Raw genomic sequence first — 15,856 nt, 5'->3', positions numbered from 1 at the left:
AATAAATCACATTAAGATAATTTTCTGAGAAAATTGCCTGTGACGACAATACGGATTAGACAGGATCAAAATATTGTAAGAGCTCTGTTTCTACTAAACTCGTTCACAACCCTAGCTAATCTATCGAAGAACCCTAGTAGCTACATAAGCTGGGTTGCACCTTTTTACTTTAGCTTTAACAAACGTCAAAAATCTGCCAAATTCCATACAAAATGCACTGGTTATCTTTATTTACCGTTAAAGTTAGGTGGTACAACTCAGCCTTAGTCTGTCGAGTAGGTGAGGTAGTTTTGTTGATGACACTAGGTAGGTAGGTACCTAATGTTAAAAAAAAACATCAAAGTTTTTGAACTGAAACTACTTCAACTGTAAGCGCGGGAACCCTAAAAAGACCAACAATAATTCTTTAATAGCAGATTATGGAAATAAGTTGATTCCGCAGCGGTGACCTGCTTAATCCCTTTTTAGAATGCCGGGAGCCGTCACCGGGAACTATTAAAACGGAGTTAGGATAAATCGGGGGCTTACCCGGCGTTAAAGCCACATTTGCAGCTGGAAGGTTTGCGATTTCTTTTGTGTAATCGTCGATTTCAGTACTGGCTGTTTTTAGAAGCTGTTTCAACCTTTTTTTTCTTCTCTATGCCTCGCGGAGCGTAGACAGTGTAGAATTTTTTAATTTCAACCTTTTTGACGAAATTTTTCATAGTTAATTTATTTATTTACGTTTACCTACGAGGACCTAGTTTGGTAGGATATGCAAAAAAATGAAAGAGAAAATTGATTTTTATCTGGTAACTTATTTCAGGAGTCACCACGTTACTTATTTATCAAATACTAGCTGACCCGGCGAACTTTGTTCCGCCTTAATGGCGCCTAGGTACCTCCCTGACAATTTTCAGCTAAATCGGTTCAGCCGTTCTTGAGTTATAAGCGAAGTAACTAACACGACTTTCTTTTATATATATAGATTTGTTACAAGTCCTACTATTATTTTGCTTTGATAACGTGACAACATTTTTATTAGAGACCATTATTTCCATGTCATCTGCGCTGGACCACAATCTCAAGAAGAAAGTTGGCAATGACTGGACGAAAAAGGCGGGAAACCGTGCTTTGTGGTTCTTTTTACTCCCACGCTAATAATGATATTTCCAATATTCATCTAAAATTTCATGAAGTCGGAACTATCGGTTCCGGACAGACTTTTAAATGAACTTGAATCCAAATTGCATCTCCCTTTGGCTTCTGTCATTAACTAAATAGGTTGGAAGGTCCTCAACGGCATTTGGCTGGATGCCCACAAACATGGAGGGCGCTACCATGCCAAAGATTTTCGTAATTATCGACTCTAACCTCTCTTTCACTACTATGAGTAAAAGCGAAAAGTAAAATCGACTCTGTGGGAATTCTTTGGCGGAGTAGAGCCTATAGTCGACAAAACTTTCTGTGGTCACGTAATATTGTGGACAGTAGAAGCCATTCGACTGGTTGTACAAGCGCTTGAATAGCGTAATAACTGACATAACTGTGATCACATGCGTAGGAGCTACTATTACTTATTCTGTGATAGGAGTAGGGAGTATTGATAAAGGCTACATCTTTGATAGTGTCGCATAATGTAATAGACCATGTCGTAAAACAGGCCTTAGTACTGCCAAATAATAAGAATAGTAGAGGATGTCCACTGGCTACCAAGTGGTCCAATCCACGGTGGCCAAGGACTTAGAGCGTGCCCAAACAAATATTTTAACAACCCAGGCACAGGACAGACTGTCCTGATGTGTCCTGGCGCATCAGAACAAGGAGAGCCGACACTAAATAAATATGAAAAAGAAGAGAAGAAGATACTTTGATAGTGTTGGTTAGTTACAAAGTATGGTCCGTATTACAAAACTCTAAGCTTGATTCAGTCTCAGTCATAGATTATATCCTGAAATTGGTCTAGATATTAACATACAGACTCTAGAATTTTTTAGCTACTTAGGTATAAAGGTAAACACAATGTAATCGTTACGCTATATCTACCTATTAGTAGGTATGTAAACCTTGAGTATGCAAGATAAATAAGAGAGCTCGATCGGTAACGGCTTAAAATGGACACCTCGATGGACCGGCGCGTTTGAACGTCACTGAAAAAGGGAAACACACAGCTACATAATATGAACGGTTTTCCAACGATTCTTCATAGAACCATCCTCGATTAATTGTCTTTCAGTTCAAATAATAAGGCAGAGAAAAATAATAATTTCAGTTTATTTTATTCTTCTTTCTAGCTTATGACCATGCAAAAAACGGGAAGTCTCTGTGAAAAAGAGCCCTTACATAATATAAGGATTATTCTTTACATTATAAGTAGCCCGCAGAATTGCTAAAAAACAAGTGGCAGTGGGCGGGGCACATAGCTTGTAGAGATGATGACCACGGGCCGGTAGACGTAACGTGGCCCACTAGGTGGACCGACGATCTGGTGAATGTCACGGGAAGAGCCTGGAAGCGAACAGTGCAGGACCGGTTATGGAAATCCTTATGGGAGGCCTTTGTCCAGCAGTGGACGTTATTTGGCTGAAACGAAAGATAAGCAGTCTAAGTTAAAATGTAGACCCGTATCGTGCGTCTTCCTTACCTAAATAAGCGGGACGTTTCCGCCTAATGCGTTTTTCAGCGTCATTCATTTCGACTGTTGCTCATCACTCATCTTTAATTACCACACTCAATCAAATTACAATTAATTATTATTTACGTGTCCATTTGTGTCGGTAATCAATCAGTATCAATCTTGTCATTATTCATATTTTACGATAATTAGGTTAATATGATCCAATTCAGGAAATGTGTCCTCTTTTTCGTATCGTGCTATTTTACCTTATTTTTTTCCGTACTGTTAGGTTAGTATTAGAACTACATTTTTTTAATGTATTTTTTGTCGTAACATGTTTGTATTTCTGGCCACTGCGATACAAGCATATTGATGCAGAGACCGCTACCTAAAATTGTACTTTTGTGATATATTTTGAATTATAAATAACTAAGTATGTTTTGTTTCCTCTTCTCCATACAAGAACGTTGAAAACCCTAAGCGTGTTTTGTTTTAAATATCAATAAAACATTCTCGCTGATGTCTCCGAATATTTTATAATAAAGTATCTACCCAAAAACATTTCGTAGCTCGTCTTTAGGATATTAGGAAAGTCGACTGAATATTGCTGGAGGAATTTTTTATTTCTACGTTGATAGTACTTTGATTTCGTCCGTAAAATGTTACGACGAAGATTTTCTTGACGAAGTATCAAGAATTCTTTTCGATCTATAAACGTATTTCGTTAAGAAAGTGTAATGCTAACCGCTTATCATTTCTCGTAGAAAATAATCATGTGAAATTCTTTAGAATCTTTAAGAAATAACTAAGAACTATTTATAAGGTTTTGTGGTACATGTTCCATTTTAAATGTGAAATGTTGTAAGGATGTATGGGTGTATGTTTGTTACTATTTCACGCAAAAACTACTGAACGATGATTTTGATGAAACTTTACACTAGTATCTAAATTGTATATAACTCAAAGGTGACTGACTGACTGACTGACGGACATAGTGATCTATCAACGCACAGCCCACCAAACCACTGGACGGATCGGGCTGAAAGGCATGCAGGTAGATGTTATGACGTAGGCATCCGCTAAGAAAGAATTTTACGAAACTTCACTCCTTAGGGGGTAAAACGGGATCCACGCGTACGAAGTGGCGGGCAGCCGCTAGTTATTTATACATCAGAGCACATAATAGGTTTGGTTATTGTATAATGCTTAGGACCGTGGTGCGTGTGGTTCTATTCCTGGACCAAAGGAGCACTCAGGCGTTCTTCTCATATTCAAATAACTAGCGTAAGAAGATATGGTTTTCGGCATTCCTCAAAAATCGTTTGTCTCTGCATTCCGTATATGAAACCCTGCATTCAGGGTTGTCGAGTTCCAAAATATTCCACGATCATAATTAAGTACATAATATTTTATAGTCATTCCGTTTTCTGAAAGATGATAAAAAATTCTAAAACTATTTTATATTTAATAGATACGCTAACAATTATTAAACCAAGGTACAATTAAAAATCTACAATTATGGTTGGAAACTTCCGTACTTTGGTTAAAGTACCTACTAGATAGTGGTGTACAAAGCGTCAAAGCAAGTATTCGATAGTATTAAATTAATTTTATTACCATTATCATAATTTCAGCCACAGGACGTCTACTGCTGAACATAGGCCTCCCCTAATGATTTCATGATTGGCCGGTAGGTAGCGACTTTCATCCAGCGCGTTCCTGCTACCTTTGTGAGGTCGTCTGTCCACCTTCTGACGTCCACCCAAGTCCTACGCTGCGCTTGCCGGCACGTGACCTCCAATAATAGTATTATTATGCCCGGTTTCACCATCAATCCCTAATTTTTAAGAGACCCCTATGAAAACAAAATTCCTTTTATTTGTTACCATAGCGGTCACTTAAAAATTAGGGATTGATGGTGAAAACGGGCGTTAGACGATTAAAGTAAAGAAAAGAATTGTAACTCTATTATTGTAGAGGCTCTACTATTAGTGTCAACCATAGAGATGTAGAGAGATGCCAACTAATGAGCTATTTCGGAACTCAGTGTCGCATTAGAAATTGACACACACAAAGTAATCAAAATATGTGCTCATAATCCACTGCGGTATCAGTACTTACTCAACGTTCGAATAATCTTTACTGTACATACTTTACTTTGTAAACTGTTTACATTATGACGTCTGCAGCATTGTGTTCTGTTTTTGGGCATATTGCTGCGACACCGGCCCCGCCCCCTTGTCACATCTCCCTTTAGTTACTGTGATCTGAGGTGTCAACCCTATGTTCTGCAATAAAGGTGCAGCGTAACTGATAGTGGGCGACGTTCCTACTCCGCTGACATTATGGCGGGTAGTTCAATATTTCGGTTGCCTGGGACGCCTTTATTGCGTTTAAAGCATAGCGAAGCCAGAATTGCTCGGAAATTACTTTTGGAACAGGGTTTCATTATACCAATGAAAGAATAAGATAGGTAGGTAAGTAGTTGATCGTCTCTTTTTATTAGCACCGACTGAATCAGAAAGATCAGTAAATAGTTAAATCTGCAGTTGAGTTATGACTGAGACTATTTCTTACATACAGCACTTATAAACCCTATAACTTGAATATACTTATGCCCGTTTTCACCTTCAATCCCAAATCTTTAATTAAACTGACCACATGGTAACACATAACAGGAATTTTGTTTTCATAGGGGTCACTTAAAATTACGGACTGGTGGTGAAAAAGGGCATCAGTCTCTTAGACTAGGTAACCAAGGATACCTACCTACATAATGAGTTAGCGTTAGTCTTGCCATTTTTCTATTAACTACGAGTATTTTTCGTTTGCGTTTCTTCATCCCATTTAAATAATTCCATTTGTAAAAACAGTCAATAAAGTATTCCGTTTTGTGTCACCACAGTTCCGAATGTGTACGCGGCGCTGCGGTCTTTGTATTAGATTATTCTGCGCTATCGTACCGATAGAGGAAAATGTACGAATGTGTCTATATTTTAGCGACCGGTAAAAAAGCTGGTATTGACCACTAGTATATCGGACGTAAAAACCCCGGGTCTAAAGCATAAAGTCCACCGTCGACAATAAACGGAAAACAGAAGAATCTCAGAGTCTCACTGGTTTTTGAAAAATAAATGAAAGTTAGTCAGTTAGCAATAACGTTTAGGCATTTATCGTTTATAACTTCGCAATTAAAACTTCCTGGCAATTAAGCGACGATTTATCAAAAAGTTTTTAAAACTCAGTTCATTTTCCATGACACCACTTTACAAGATGGACGTCAAAAAAACTAAAGAGACACACCCTCAGTGGTACTACTTGAAGATAATATGCAAGCTCATTTACTACGTGGGCATTGGCGACTGCTGGTACGAAGAAACCAAAAGAAGTCGCACTCACAAGGTTCTGTACGCGATTTGGGCTGTACTTATCAACGGGTACATAATATTAGAGACCTGCAACGAAGTGCTGGCCAACTTCAGAACAGATCTGACTATCAAGGAAAAGAACGACTTGATTCAGTTCACTTTTGCGCACACTCTACTCAGCGCCAAATACTTTTGCTTGATACTCCAGAGAAAAAGAGTGAGGGTTCTTTTCAAGAGAATGGTCGGTGAAGAATGGTTGTATGTCTGCCTGGATATAGATAAGAAATCTGTGAAGAAAGCCATGCTTTACTCACTTACTTTGGCAGCCACGACTTACATTACGTTGTTCTTCACTGCGTTAGACGCTTTGAGGGGTACTATTAGAGAAGGTATTTATTTGACTACCTCAGATGTTTTTCATGTCATGAGATTATTCGTATGTTTAACATGCTGTGGTGACATGCGTTGTTAAAGAAAAGATTGGTACTCATTTTTTTTGCTTTTCAGGGATCCCATTCCGCACAGAAGTCCATCTTTTTCCGAGTCCATCGTATTCTGGAATCTTCTTTGGGTTTCTATACGTCTTAAAAGAATGTCACTGGTGGGTCATAGCCACCAATATGATCTTGGTGGATGGGCTCTCTATTTTCTCCCTTGTCTACCTCGGGTCAAAATGTAAACTTGTGTGCAAGTATTTTGATAGCTTGAGAGAAAAAACTATTAAGAACTCTAAAAGTATGAGTAAGGAAACCTTGGGCCAGGAGTTTGAAAAAGACTTCATTAACGGGATAAAGCTGCATGAAGATACACTATGGTAAAACTTACTTTTATTTTTCTGAATTATTGGATATAGTTTTTGCTGAATGCTTTATTGTGCCATCATACTACAGCGATAATGTGACGCAGATGTGTTTTGTGACACCTTTCCAGAATCTTTTAAATTCTCCATACCTACGGACATCTCAAATGCACTATGATGCAGAGTGCTGATGTAGGTACTATGCTGAAAAGTAACTTATGATGCTTGGCTATGACTTTCGCATTTTTTCTTGATTATTTATCTCGTGTTTACTCACCACTACTCGGATGCAATGTTAATCATGTAAACATTGTTATAGGTGTGCCCGAAACGTCCAATATTCTTTAGGAAACATTTACGGAGTGGCAGTTGTTGAAACAACATCACTTCTCGTGTTCTGTCTCGTCAAATTAGTTGTAAGTGTGAACATTATTTAAATCTATACTTAAAATAAATCTGTAGAGAGGTCAATTCTGTACATGAAATACATTTTCAAAATAACTATAAGGGGGTGATTAATGATCGATACTGATACTAAAAATGCAATCAGTAAAATTTTTGTCTGTCTGTCTGTCTGTATGTCTGTATGTTTCTTATAGAAACAAAAACTACTCGGCGGATTTTAACGAAACTTGGTACAATTATTCTTCATACCCCTGGGCATGTTATAGTATACTTAGGAATTCCCACGGGAATGGGAATTAGCGGGAAAATCCTTTTGTATGAAAAATCTAAACAGCGTAAGTTAGACGCTTGAAATTTGGTATGCAGGTACCTTAGTAAACTTAAAGCTTAGTTATAACAAGGAATTCCCGAAATTCCCACGGGAACGGGACTTAGCGGGAAAATCCTTTTGTATGAAAAATCTAAACCGCTTAAGTTAAACGCTTGAATTTTGGCATGCAGGTACCTTAGTAAACTTTAAGTTTAGTTACAACAGGATATTGCAAAATTCCCACGGGAACGGGAGTTAGCGGGAAAAAACATTTGTATGAAAAAATCTAAACCGCGTAAGATATATGAAGGGAATAAAACGGGCTCCACGCGTATGAAGTCGCGGGCGGCCGCTAGTATATAATAATAAACTAAGTTTTCCACTGTTTATTGGGTGAAAATAAGGAATTCGTTTAAGGTGCTACCTACAATGTTAGCTTGGTATGCTGTCATCTGCAGGTATTGGAATTATTGCGTAACGTAAGGTCCTGTCGAAACCCGGTCGAAACTTCAGGCAATTAAAAGTAATATTTCGTTATTAACTATCCGCGTATCGCGTTAAAATCTATTTTTATTGAATAATTAAATTACGCAACGCGAAAGTTGAAAAATTAATTAATTCATACAGACTGTTTCTTCTTATTCCTCAACCATTTTAAAACGTATTCTTTTATTGATACAGAGTGCAGAAAGGAACTTGACGTTTCTGATCGCGAACTTAATGTACATTGGCTGCGTGATGGTGATCAATGGGGCTTATATGATGGTTGCAGGGGACATCACATATGAAGTAGGTGTAAACTGAGTATTCGTTGTCGCTATCACACTAATAATAAAAAGGCGAAAGTTTGTGAGTGTTTATGTTTGTTACTTCTTCACGTTTAAACGGCTGGAGCAATTTTAACAAAATTTGGTAAGGAGTTAACTGACACCATGGATTTAACACATTGGCTACGTTTTATCGCGGGATACAGCTAGTTTCTGATAATATTATAATGAATATCTTATTTGAAAGAAATGAGAGACATCAGTTTGCATATTAATTCCTCTAAGAATTCCACAATGGTTTTGACAATCTTCTTCTTTTTCTTTATTCAGATTTCCAAACTGCCAATGTCAATGTTTTATTGCGGTTGGGAGCTGGTCCCCTGGAGACCTGGGTTGCGTTCCCTGATCGTAGTGGCTCTCCAGTGCAGCCAGAAACCTATCTACATGACTGCTTTTGGCGTTATCACGTTGTCTTATAGCAACTTTATTTCGGTGAGATTTTACATGGATTAATTTTACGGTGAAACTTAGACACTATTGTCAGCCTCCTTTTCAAGGGTTTACAGTCTTTAAATTATACAAATTATAGTCATATGTATTGATGCGAGCTAGGTAGTTAAGCATTCCAAACATTTATGACGACACGTGAGAGGGCATATTAAGATAAGGTCTCACTTACGTTTGACCGCCACAAAACCAACCTCACGGGCCGCGACCATTACCTCAGGCATTAGGCCCGGGTTTTTGAATCGTAGTTAAGAGCGTTTACGCCGTTTGGCGCAAAAACAGTACTTTTTCAACTAGTTACAATCATTAACCAGTAATATTACAAATATGTTATAGGCATAAATAGTTAGGCAATTTTGTCGTCTAAATAGTTAATTGAGAAAATATTGCGATTAGTTTAGTATTTAAGAATTCTATCAAGATAAGTCCACACAGGTTTTGTAAATTTCCACTTTAGCGTCAGTTTACAAGCTGAAATTTGTATAAAAATACTGTGAAAACGATTTAACAAACATTTATATCCTATAGCATAGATCCTTGGGCAAATAGTTATCTGAGAAAATTTTTAGATATAAGCATTTTACAATAAGAAATCACAAATTAAAAGAACGTGAAATTCCCAAAAATCAAAGTGATTTTTTCACCAATATTCTTCCTTTATTCAACACAAAAACAGCTTAATATAATAGAAGAATATCTTATCTAAAATATTTACTTTGAAATTTAAAATAATTCATTGGAATTTTTTTTCTATGAGTATTTGAAAAGTACTATAAATCGCCGCGCACGAATCGTTCAAATTCAGTCCGCCTCGAGGCGTTCCAGAGTGAGGTCACGTCGCTCGGTGCTCTACTGACATGTGTCACGCGTACGTTGATCTTTGACAGGTAGCTGGACTTTTATAGTGTGTCCGCAAAATCTTGGTGGTAGATTTTGCGATCACGTGGTAATTAAAATATTTTATTGTTATTTTTCATTACAGTCTATTTTTACAACAAATTCTATTTCCGACGTAATGAAAAATTAAATTAAGTTATTTTTAGCGATGAAACGAAAACGAATGACGAAAATTTGGAACAGCAAGTTATGTACTAATATTATAAAGAGGAATAATACTAACAATTTATTTGCCATAAATAGGTGGTTACAGAATAGTTAATAGGAATGCTCTGCCAGCAAGGTCCCACCTAGTTGTAGGGGGAACATACACAACATATTACAGTCGGAAAATCTTGGCGGTAGGTACTTCGGATTGTAGTTAGTTGGACAGTGGTCATTTGACGGCCACTTGAATCGTCTCACCCCTCAGCTTTTGGCTACCGCCGGCGCACTAAGCCGGTTGATGCCTAATCTCGGAGGCCCGGCCGCACTGAGTCGCTGACTATACTTTTGCGTCGCGCGTTGGTCCTATATGGGGCTCGAGTATGGCACAGTGCTGTGTAGTCGTGGAGCATCGTACTGTTGAAAAAAGCGCAACGCATGATATCACTGAGGCACTGGCTGAGGTAATTCGTGGATACCGCATAGTATCTGCAGTCCGTCTATTCCCGGTTGTGGACACTGACTATGTCCCTACTGAGGATAAATGGGAAAAAAAATATTGTCATCAATCCTACTATCCTTCCTACTAATATTATAAATGCGAAAATTTGGATGTCTGGATGTCTGGATGTTTGTTACTCTTTCACTCAAAAACTACTGAACGGATTTTGTTGAAACTTTACAGTATTATTGTTTATAACCCAGATTAACATCTATACTTATAATAAATCTGTAGAGAGGTCAATTCTGTACATTAAATATATTTTCAAAATAACTATCAGGGGGTGATTAGTGATCGATACTGATGCCAAAAATGCAATCAGTAAAATTTTTGTCTGTCTGTCTGTATGTTCCTTATAGAAACAAAAACTACTCGACGGATTTTAACGAAACTTGGTACAATTATTCTTCATACTCCTGGGCAGGTTATAGAATACTTAGGAATTCCCACGGGAATGGGAATTGGCGGGAAAATCGTTTTGTATGAAAAATCTGAACCGCTTAAGTTAGACGCTTGAAATTTGGCATGCAGGTACCTTAGTAAACTTAAAGCTTAGTTACAACAGGATATTGTAAAATTCCCACAGGAACGGGAGTTAGCGGAAAAATACATTTGTATGAAAAAATCTAAACCGCGTAAGATAGATGAAGGGGGTAAAACGGGATCCACGCGTACGAAGTCGCGGGCGGCCGCTAGTTATTAATATAGGCTATAATTTGTGACGATATGTGACAAATAAATTTCAATAAATAAATAAGACGTGTCTAAAAAGCGCAATCTATCGTCATTGGTTAAAATCTACAGCGCTGGACAAACTATTGTTTTTGACGTTCGTAAATATTCATGCGGGGGAAGCCGTGAAACGCCATCTATCAACATGATATCAAACAACAGACTTTACGAACTAAGGAGTAAAACGAGGTCCACGCGTACGAAGTCGCGGGCGGCCGCTAGTTCAAAATAAAATTAATAATATTTGTATTCATCTGGTCTTACTTGACTTTTACTTTACGTATGTCATGCACGATGACATTTGCGTCAATATTTGTGTACGTCCCCACTAGGCATAATTGGGATGTATTTTTCTAATTTGTCATAAGTTGTGAGAAAGCCTGTAGCTACAACTGGGAAAGTATGTGTTGACACTGTGACAATCGATATTATTTATGCCATTTATCCTCAGTGGCGACAAAGCTAGTGTCGACAACCGAGAATAGACGCCAGTTGCGAGGTGACCATAGGTCCCAAGGGGAAATGTACGTGTACGTGCACCACGAGAGGTGAAAACCAAAAGGTAGAGGCTTGAGGATCTAGGCCCTAGAGTGCTGAAGGGTACGCCTGGCCGTCAGCCAAATTTTATGTCGCACCATAGAGGCAGTTCTGCCTGTATTAGAGGAGTGGGTGCGACGGCATGATCGCCTTACACATAGGGCGACCCAGGTTCTACCAGGCCATGGGTGCTTCGGGCCATTCCTCCATCGTATAGGCCGAGAGCCTGTAGATGGTTGTCAGTTAACACTGCAGTCTTGGCACGTGAGTCACCGCAGCAGACTGACACAAAATGACTACAAATTGACGCCGATAAAAGTGATCACGGCGCGCATCTTAGGCCTATAGGTGACACCACTGGTATTTTGTTACACAGGTTAGTAATAATTTCAACAGTTGCAACATACCAAAAGTGACAAAACAACAGAAGATAAAGATGACTATCGTTTCAAATAGTTCCCTGCGTCAGAGTGATGTGTGCCGCAGCGATGCAAAAAGCAAAGACCTCAGTATAAACACTGCCCTCAAAAGGGCAGAACACTCATTTTCAGCTTTTGCTAGAGAACGCATGAAGCGTACAGGTACGGAATGAACCCGCTCGCTTTCGGAAACAATATCTACATTAGTATAAAATATATTCTTATGAGACAAATAATCATACGGTATAGTGTGCTTACTGTGTGAAAGTGAAAGTGTTCTTTCACAGAAAGAAGCAGTAGAAAGCGGGAGCGAGAGGCCTCAGCCGACACTCCGGTTATCCGCCGCCGACACCCTGGGCGCAAGAGGACAGCTTATGGTCTCCAACTGTCCCTTCCTAACAGGCCTCGGTCGCTAGACATGGAGGTGTCTGGTGGCGGCTAAGGACGAATGCTACAGGCAACAGCCAATGGCGATGTCCCGCGTTCCATCATATCACTCATATGGATCATGGCAGAAAAAGTCAGGTTTTTAGTGGGTGTAGGGGCTACCCACCTTCTGGTAGGAAGAACCCCACATAACCCACTAGCTGCCCCCGCAGCTGGTGGGTATGAAATGTTATGCATTTTCCGGATAAAAAAAGAATAGTTAACAGGAAAAGTTTGTTTTGAATAGAACCGATTTGAAAAAATCTCTCACCATTAAAATTCAATTTTTTTTCTGCTGAACATAGGCTGTATAAAATATTCTCAAAATAGTAAAAAACCTTTGATAATTTACTATTTGATAAAGAATTTACGTATTTATTATTTATTAGGACTAATGTATACCATGATTTATAATTATGGAGTCGGTGTTGGAAGATTTGAAGATTTTATAGTTTCCTTGAGCTGTCACTTGACAGCCTGGCACACTTTTACGATGGTGGATCAAAGTATTTTGGTTTGACTATAGAGCGTGAGAACACGCACACAGTCACAATTATTTTAGTGTGAATAAAAATAGCATCGAAATTACCTAAACTTGACATGCCACGCTAGACGTAAACGCTCTTAAAACTTAGAGTTAAAATAACCAATAGTCAAATTTGACAGATGTCAAATGACAAGTAACAATGTTTTTAGAACAATGGTTAGATTGATTTTTAGTACATTTTTTAACTAATTGTTTACATTTAGTTAATATTTAACCATTAGCACAGAATAATAATAAGTACTACGTACAGAAGTTTTACTTCGTGAAGGTATTTAAAAAAATGTATGCTCAATGTCATTAACAATATGGTGTAATTTAGCCTTTCTCAAGAGTCAAGCACCATTTTGTTGACAAACGTCAGTGATCGGCACTGCGCCGAAGCTATAGGGCTGACTTCGGTAAAATGATGTGACGTGAGGTGCCAAACTGCAGAAAATGGCGGAGGAAATACATGATTTAGCATGAATTATCATGAATAATATTAACTACTTATTTACCTCTCAGTGTCTTGAGGCAACTAAAAAAGTACATTCGGTGTTTTTATTATTATTTAGGCAGTTAAATACTGCACAGTATTTAGTACACCATTTTCTTCCATCATACACAAGAATACGCGTGCGTGAGTCAATGTTCGCTCGTATGTGAGGCCTTGTCGAATAGTATCCTGTAGGTGGGCCATCGTGCGTGTTTTGTTTTCGATGTAAACTCGCGAAGATGAACACGCCTGCCATTAGTAGCAAAATTTAACAATTAGTTATTTTAACTACGATTTAAAATACCGGCCCCTGAGTTAAGCGCCAGAACTATCTATAGTAAGTTTTATTTCCAGAAATATTTTTCTTTCCACAGGTTATACGTGCTGCTTATTCGTTCTTTGCCGTGTTCCGGTAATCTGGAAGAGATTTCGCTTGGGATAGGACCGCCCAATTTGTGCCGTTTACTTTTTATTTGTAGTACTCAATTGTTATTTTGGTATGCTTTGCAATAAAGAGAGTGCCTAGTATTCATCTATCTATTTCTATACTTATAATAAATCTGTAGAGAGGTCAATTCTGTACATGAAATGTCAGGAGGTGATTAGTGATCGATACTGAATAATACTGATGCCAAAAATGCAATCAGTAAAATTTTTGTCTGTCTGTCTGTCTGTCCGTCTGTATGTTCCTTATAGAAACTATCTATTAACACTATCTATTATTATTACTAGAAGATTGCATTAAACAATCAAGTTGAAGATAATCATGGCGCTTTATTAATTAAACCCCATAACAACAAAAACTACTCGACGGATTTTAATGAAACTTGGTACAATTATTCTTCATACTCCTGGGCAGGTTATAGTATACTTAGGAATTCCCACGGGAACAGGAATTAGCGGGTCCGTGGCCGAGTCCCCCAGTTTTCGACGCACCCGTGGTCGACGCCCCCGGTCAGTTAAATTCGATTTGAAGCAATTTTTAATCAAATGTACAGTCAGGCACAAAAATGTTTATAAACGAATAAATATTTATTAGGCCAGTAGAATTAAACACAAAAATGAATCTAATGAAATGAAAATAATTCCTACAAAAGTTTTTTGTTTCTTACTACTGCTGATATACAATTCCATCCTGAAGCCAATATGGACATATGGTATCCAGTTGTGGGGAGTTGCCAGCAAGAGTAATGTCGCGTGCCTGCAAAGGGTGCAGAACAACATATTGAGGAATATTGCGAATGCCCCGTGGTTCACGAGGAATTGTGAAATACACGAGTACTTGAACATTGAAACCGTGGCCACAGAAATAGAGCGCTACAAGAAACTGCACATCGAACGTCTTACTCATCACCCCAATCCACTCGCCTATGGATTACTGGAGAATGACAACGTGGTTAAAAGGCTAAAAAGAAACCACGTAATTTAAGAAGACAGCTTAGGCATAGGCCAGCTGCTCTTTAACAATAAAATGACACTCAACATATCTGATTATAGTCTGGCGACTGATTGCAGAAATCATTATAAAAAAAAAAAAATGAGTTGATAAAATAGTGACGTCACTTGCTTGTAGTGTCATACAAAATCTATGGGAGAGTTTCGTTTTCAAAGTTTAAAAAAGTACGTCAATTGATTGGTGGTGTCAACATGTCTATTGTAATAAAGACGTGTTGCGAACTTAGGCGGTTATCACACTGCGCCGCACTCCGCCGCGGAGCGCGGGACGACAGATTTAATCATTGTATGCAAGTACCTCAGTTTGTATAGAAAACACGCGCGGCACTTCACACTGACAACGCGTCTGTGCGCGTGATTTTTTATATGAAATCACGCGCTCCGCGGCGGAAAGCGGCGCAGTGTGATAACCGCCTTATTGGCTACTTTGGGTGTCACGAACTATTTGCCGCTGACTGTACCGCTCTAACAATTAGATCAAGGAATTTCACAGGTAATTGAGTTTAATATCGTTACAATAACCAATGACTTGTAAAGGAATCTACAGTATGTTCAATTCAATTGCTTGCTATTATGTAGGTAGGTATATACAGTGTGAGTCACGTTAAAGTGTACATATGAAAACCGAAAATACTAGACCTATTTTTATCGACAAAAAAGAGGTCAAAAAATTTTTGAGATTTTTTTTTAATTTTCTACAGAATTTTTTTTCTTCCAATTACTTATTGTAAAGAAAACGTAATAACTTTTAAACTAAGCGGTATATCCTGATAAAATAAAAACAGTAATAATGCTAAATAACAGGCAATACTAAAAAAATACATAAAATACACAAAAAAGGCCTACAAATAATAAAAAATGATACTTTTTAAAAAAAACTGCTTTTAAATTCGTGTTTTTTTGGTTATTAGATAAATTTCTCCAAAAAATGCCCCTATAACCGGTGGTTTTTATTACTTTGTATTATTCT

General features: G+C 38.1%; 1 protein-coding gene across 1 annotated transcript; it reads left to right on the top strand.

The window, feature by feature from the left end:
* Window positions 1-5,795: 5,795 nt before the first annotated feature.
* On the top strand, window positions 5,796-13,993 carry Or-17 (olfactory receptor 17). The gene is made up of 6 exons (XM_028313902.1): window positions 5,796-6,353; window positions 6,472-6,778; window positions 7,083-7,179; window positions 8,160-8,267; window positions 8,576-8,737; window positions 13,806-13,993. Exons 1-6 carry the CDS (start codon window positions 5,852-5,854, stop codon window positions 13,845-13,847), a joined length of 1,218 nt encoding a protein of 405 aa, XP_028169703.1. The 5' UTR covers window positions 5,796-5,851; the 3' UTR covers window positions 13,848-13,993.
* Window positions 13,994-15,856: the final 1,863 nt, after the last annotated feature.

Source organism: Ostrinia furnacalis, unplaced genomic scaffold (assembly GCF_004193835.3).
Source record: "Ostrinia furnacalis isolate ACB-3 unplaced genomic scaffold, ASM419383v2 OfSCF4399, whole genome shotgun sequence".
Classification (NCBI taxonomy): Eukaryota; Metazoa; Arthropoda; class Insecta; order Lepidoptera; family Crambidae; genus Ostrinia; species Ostrinia furnacalis.
This window is presented reverse-complemented; position numbering and strand designations above follow the sequence as displayed.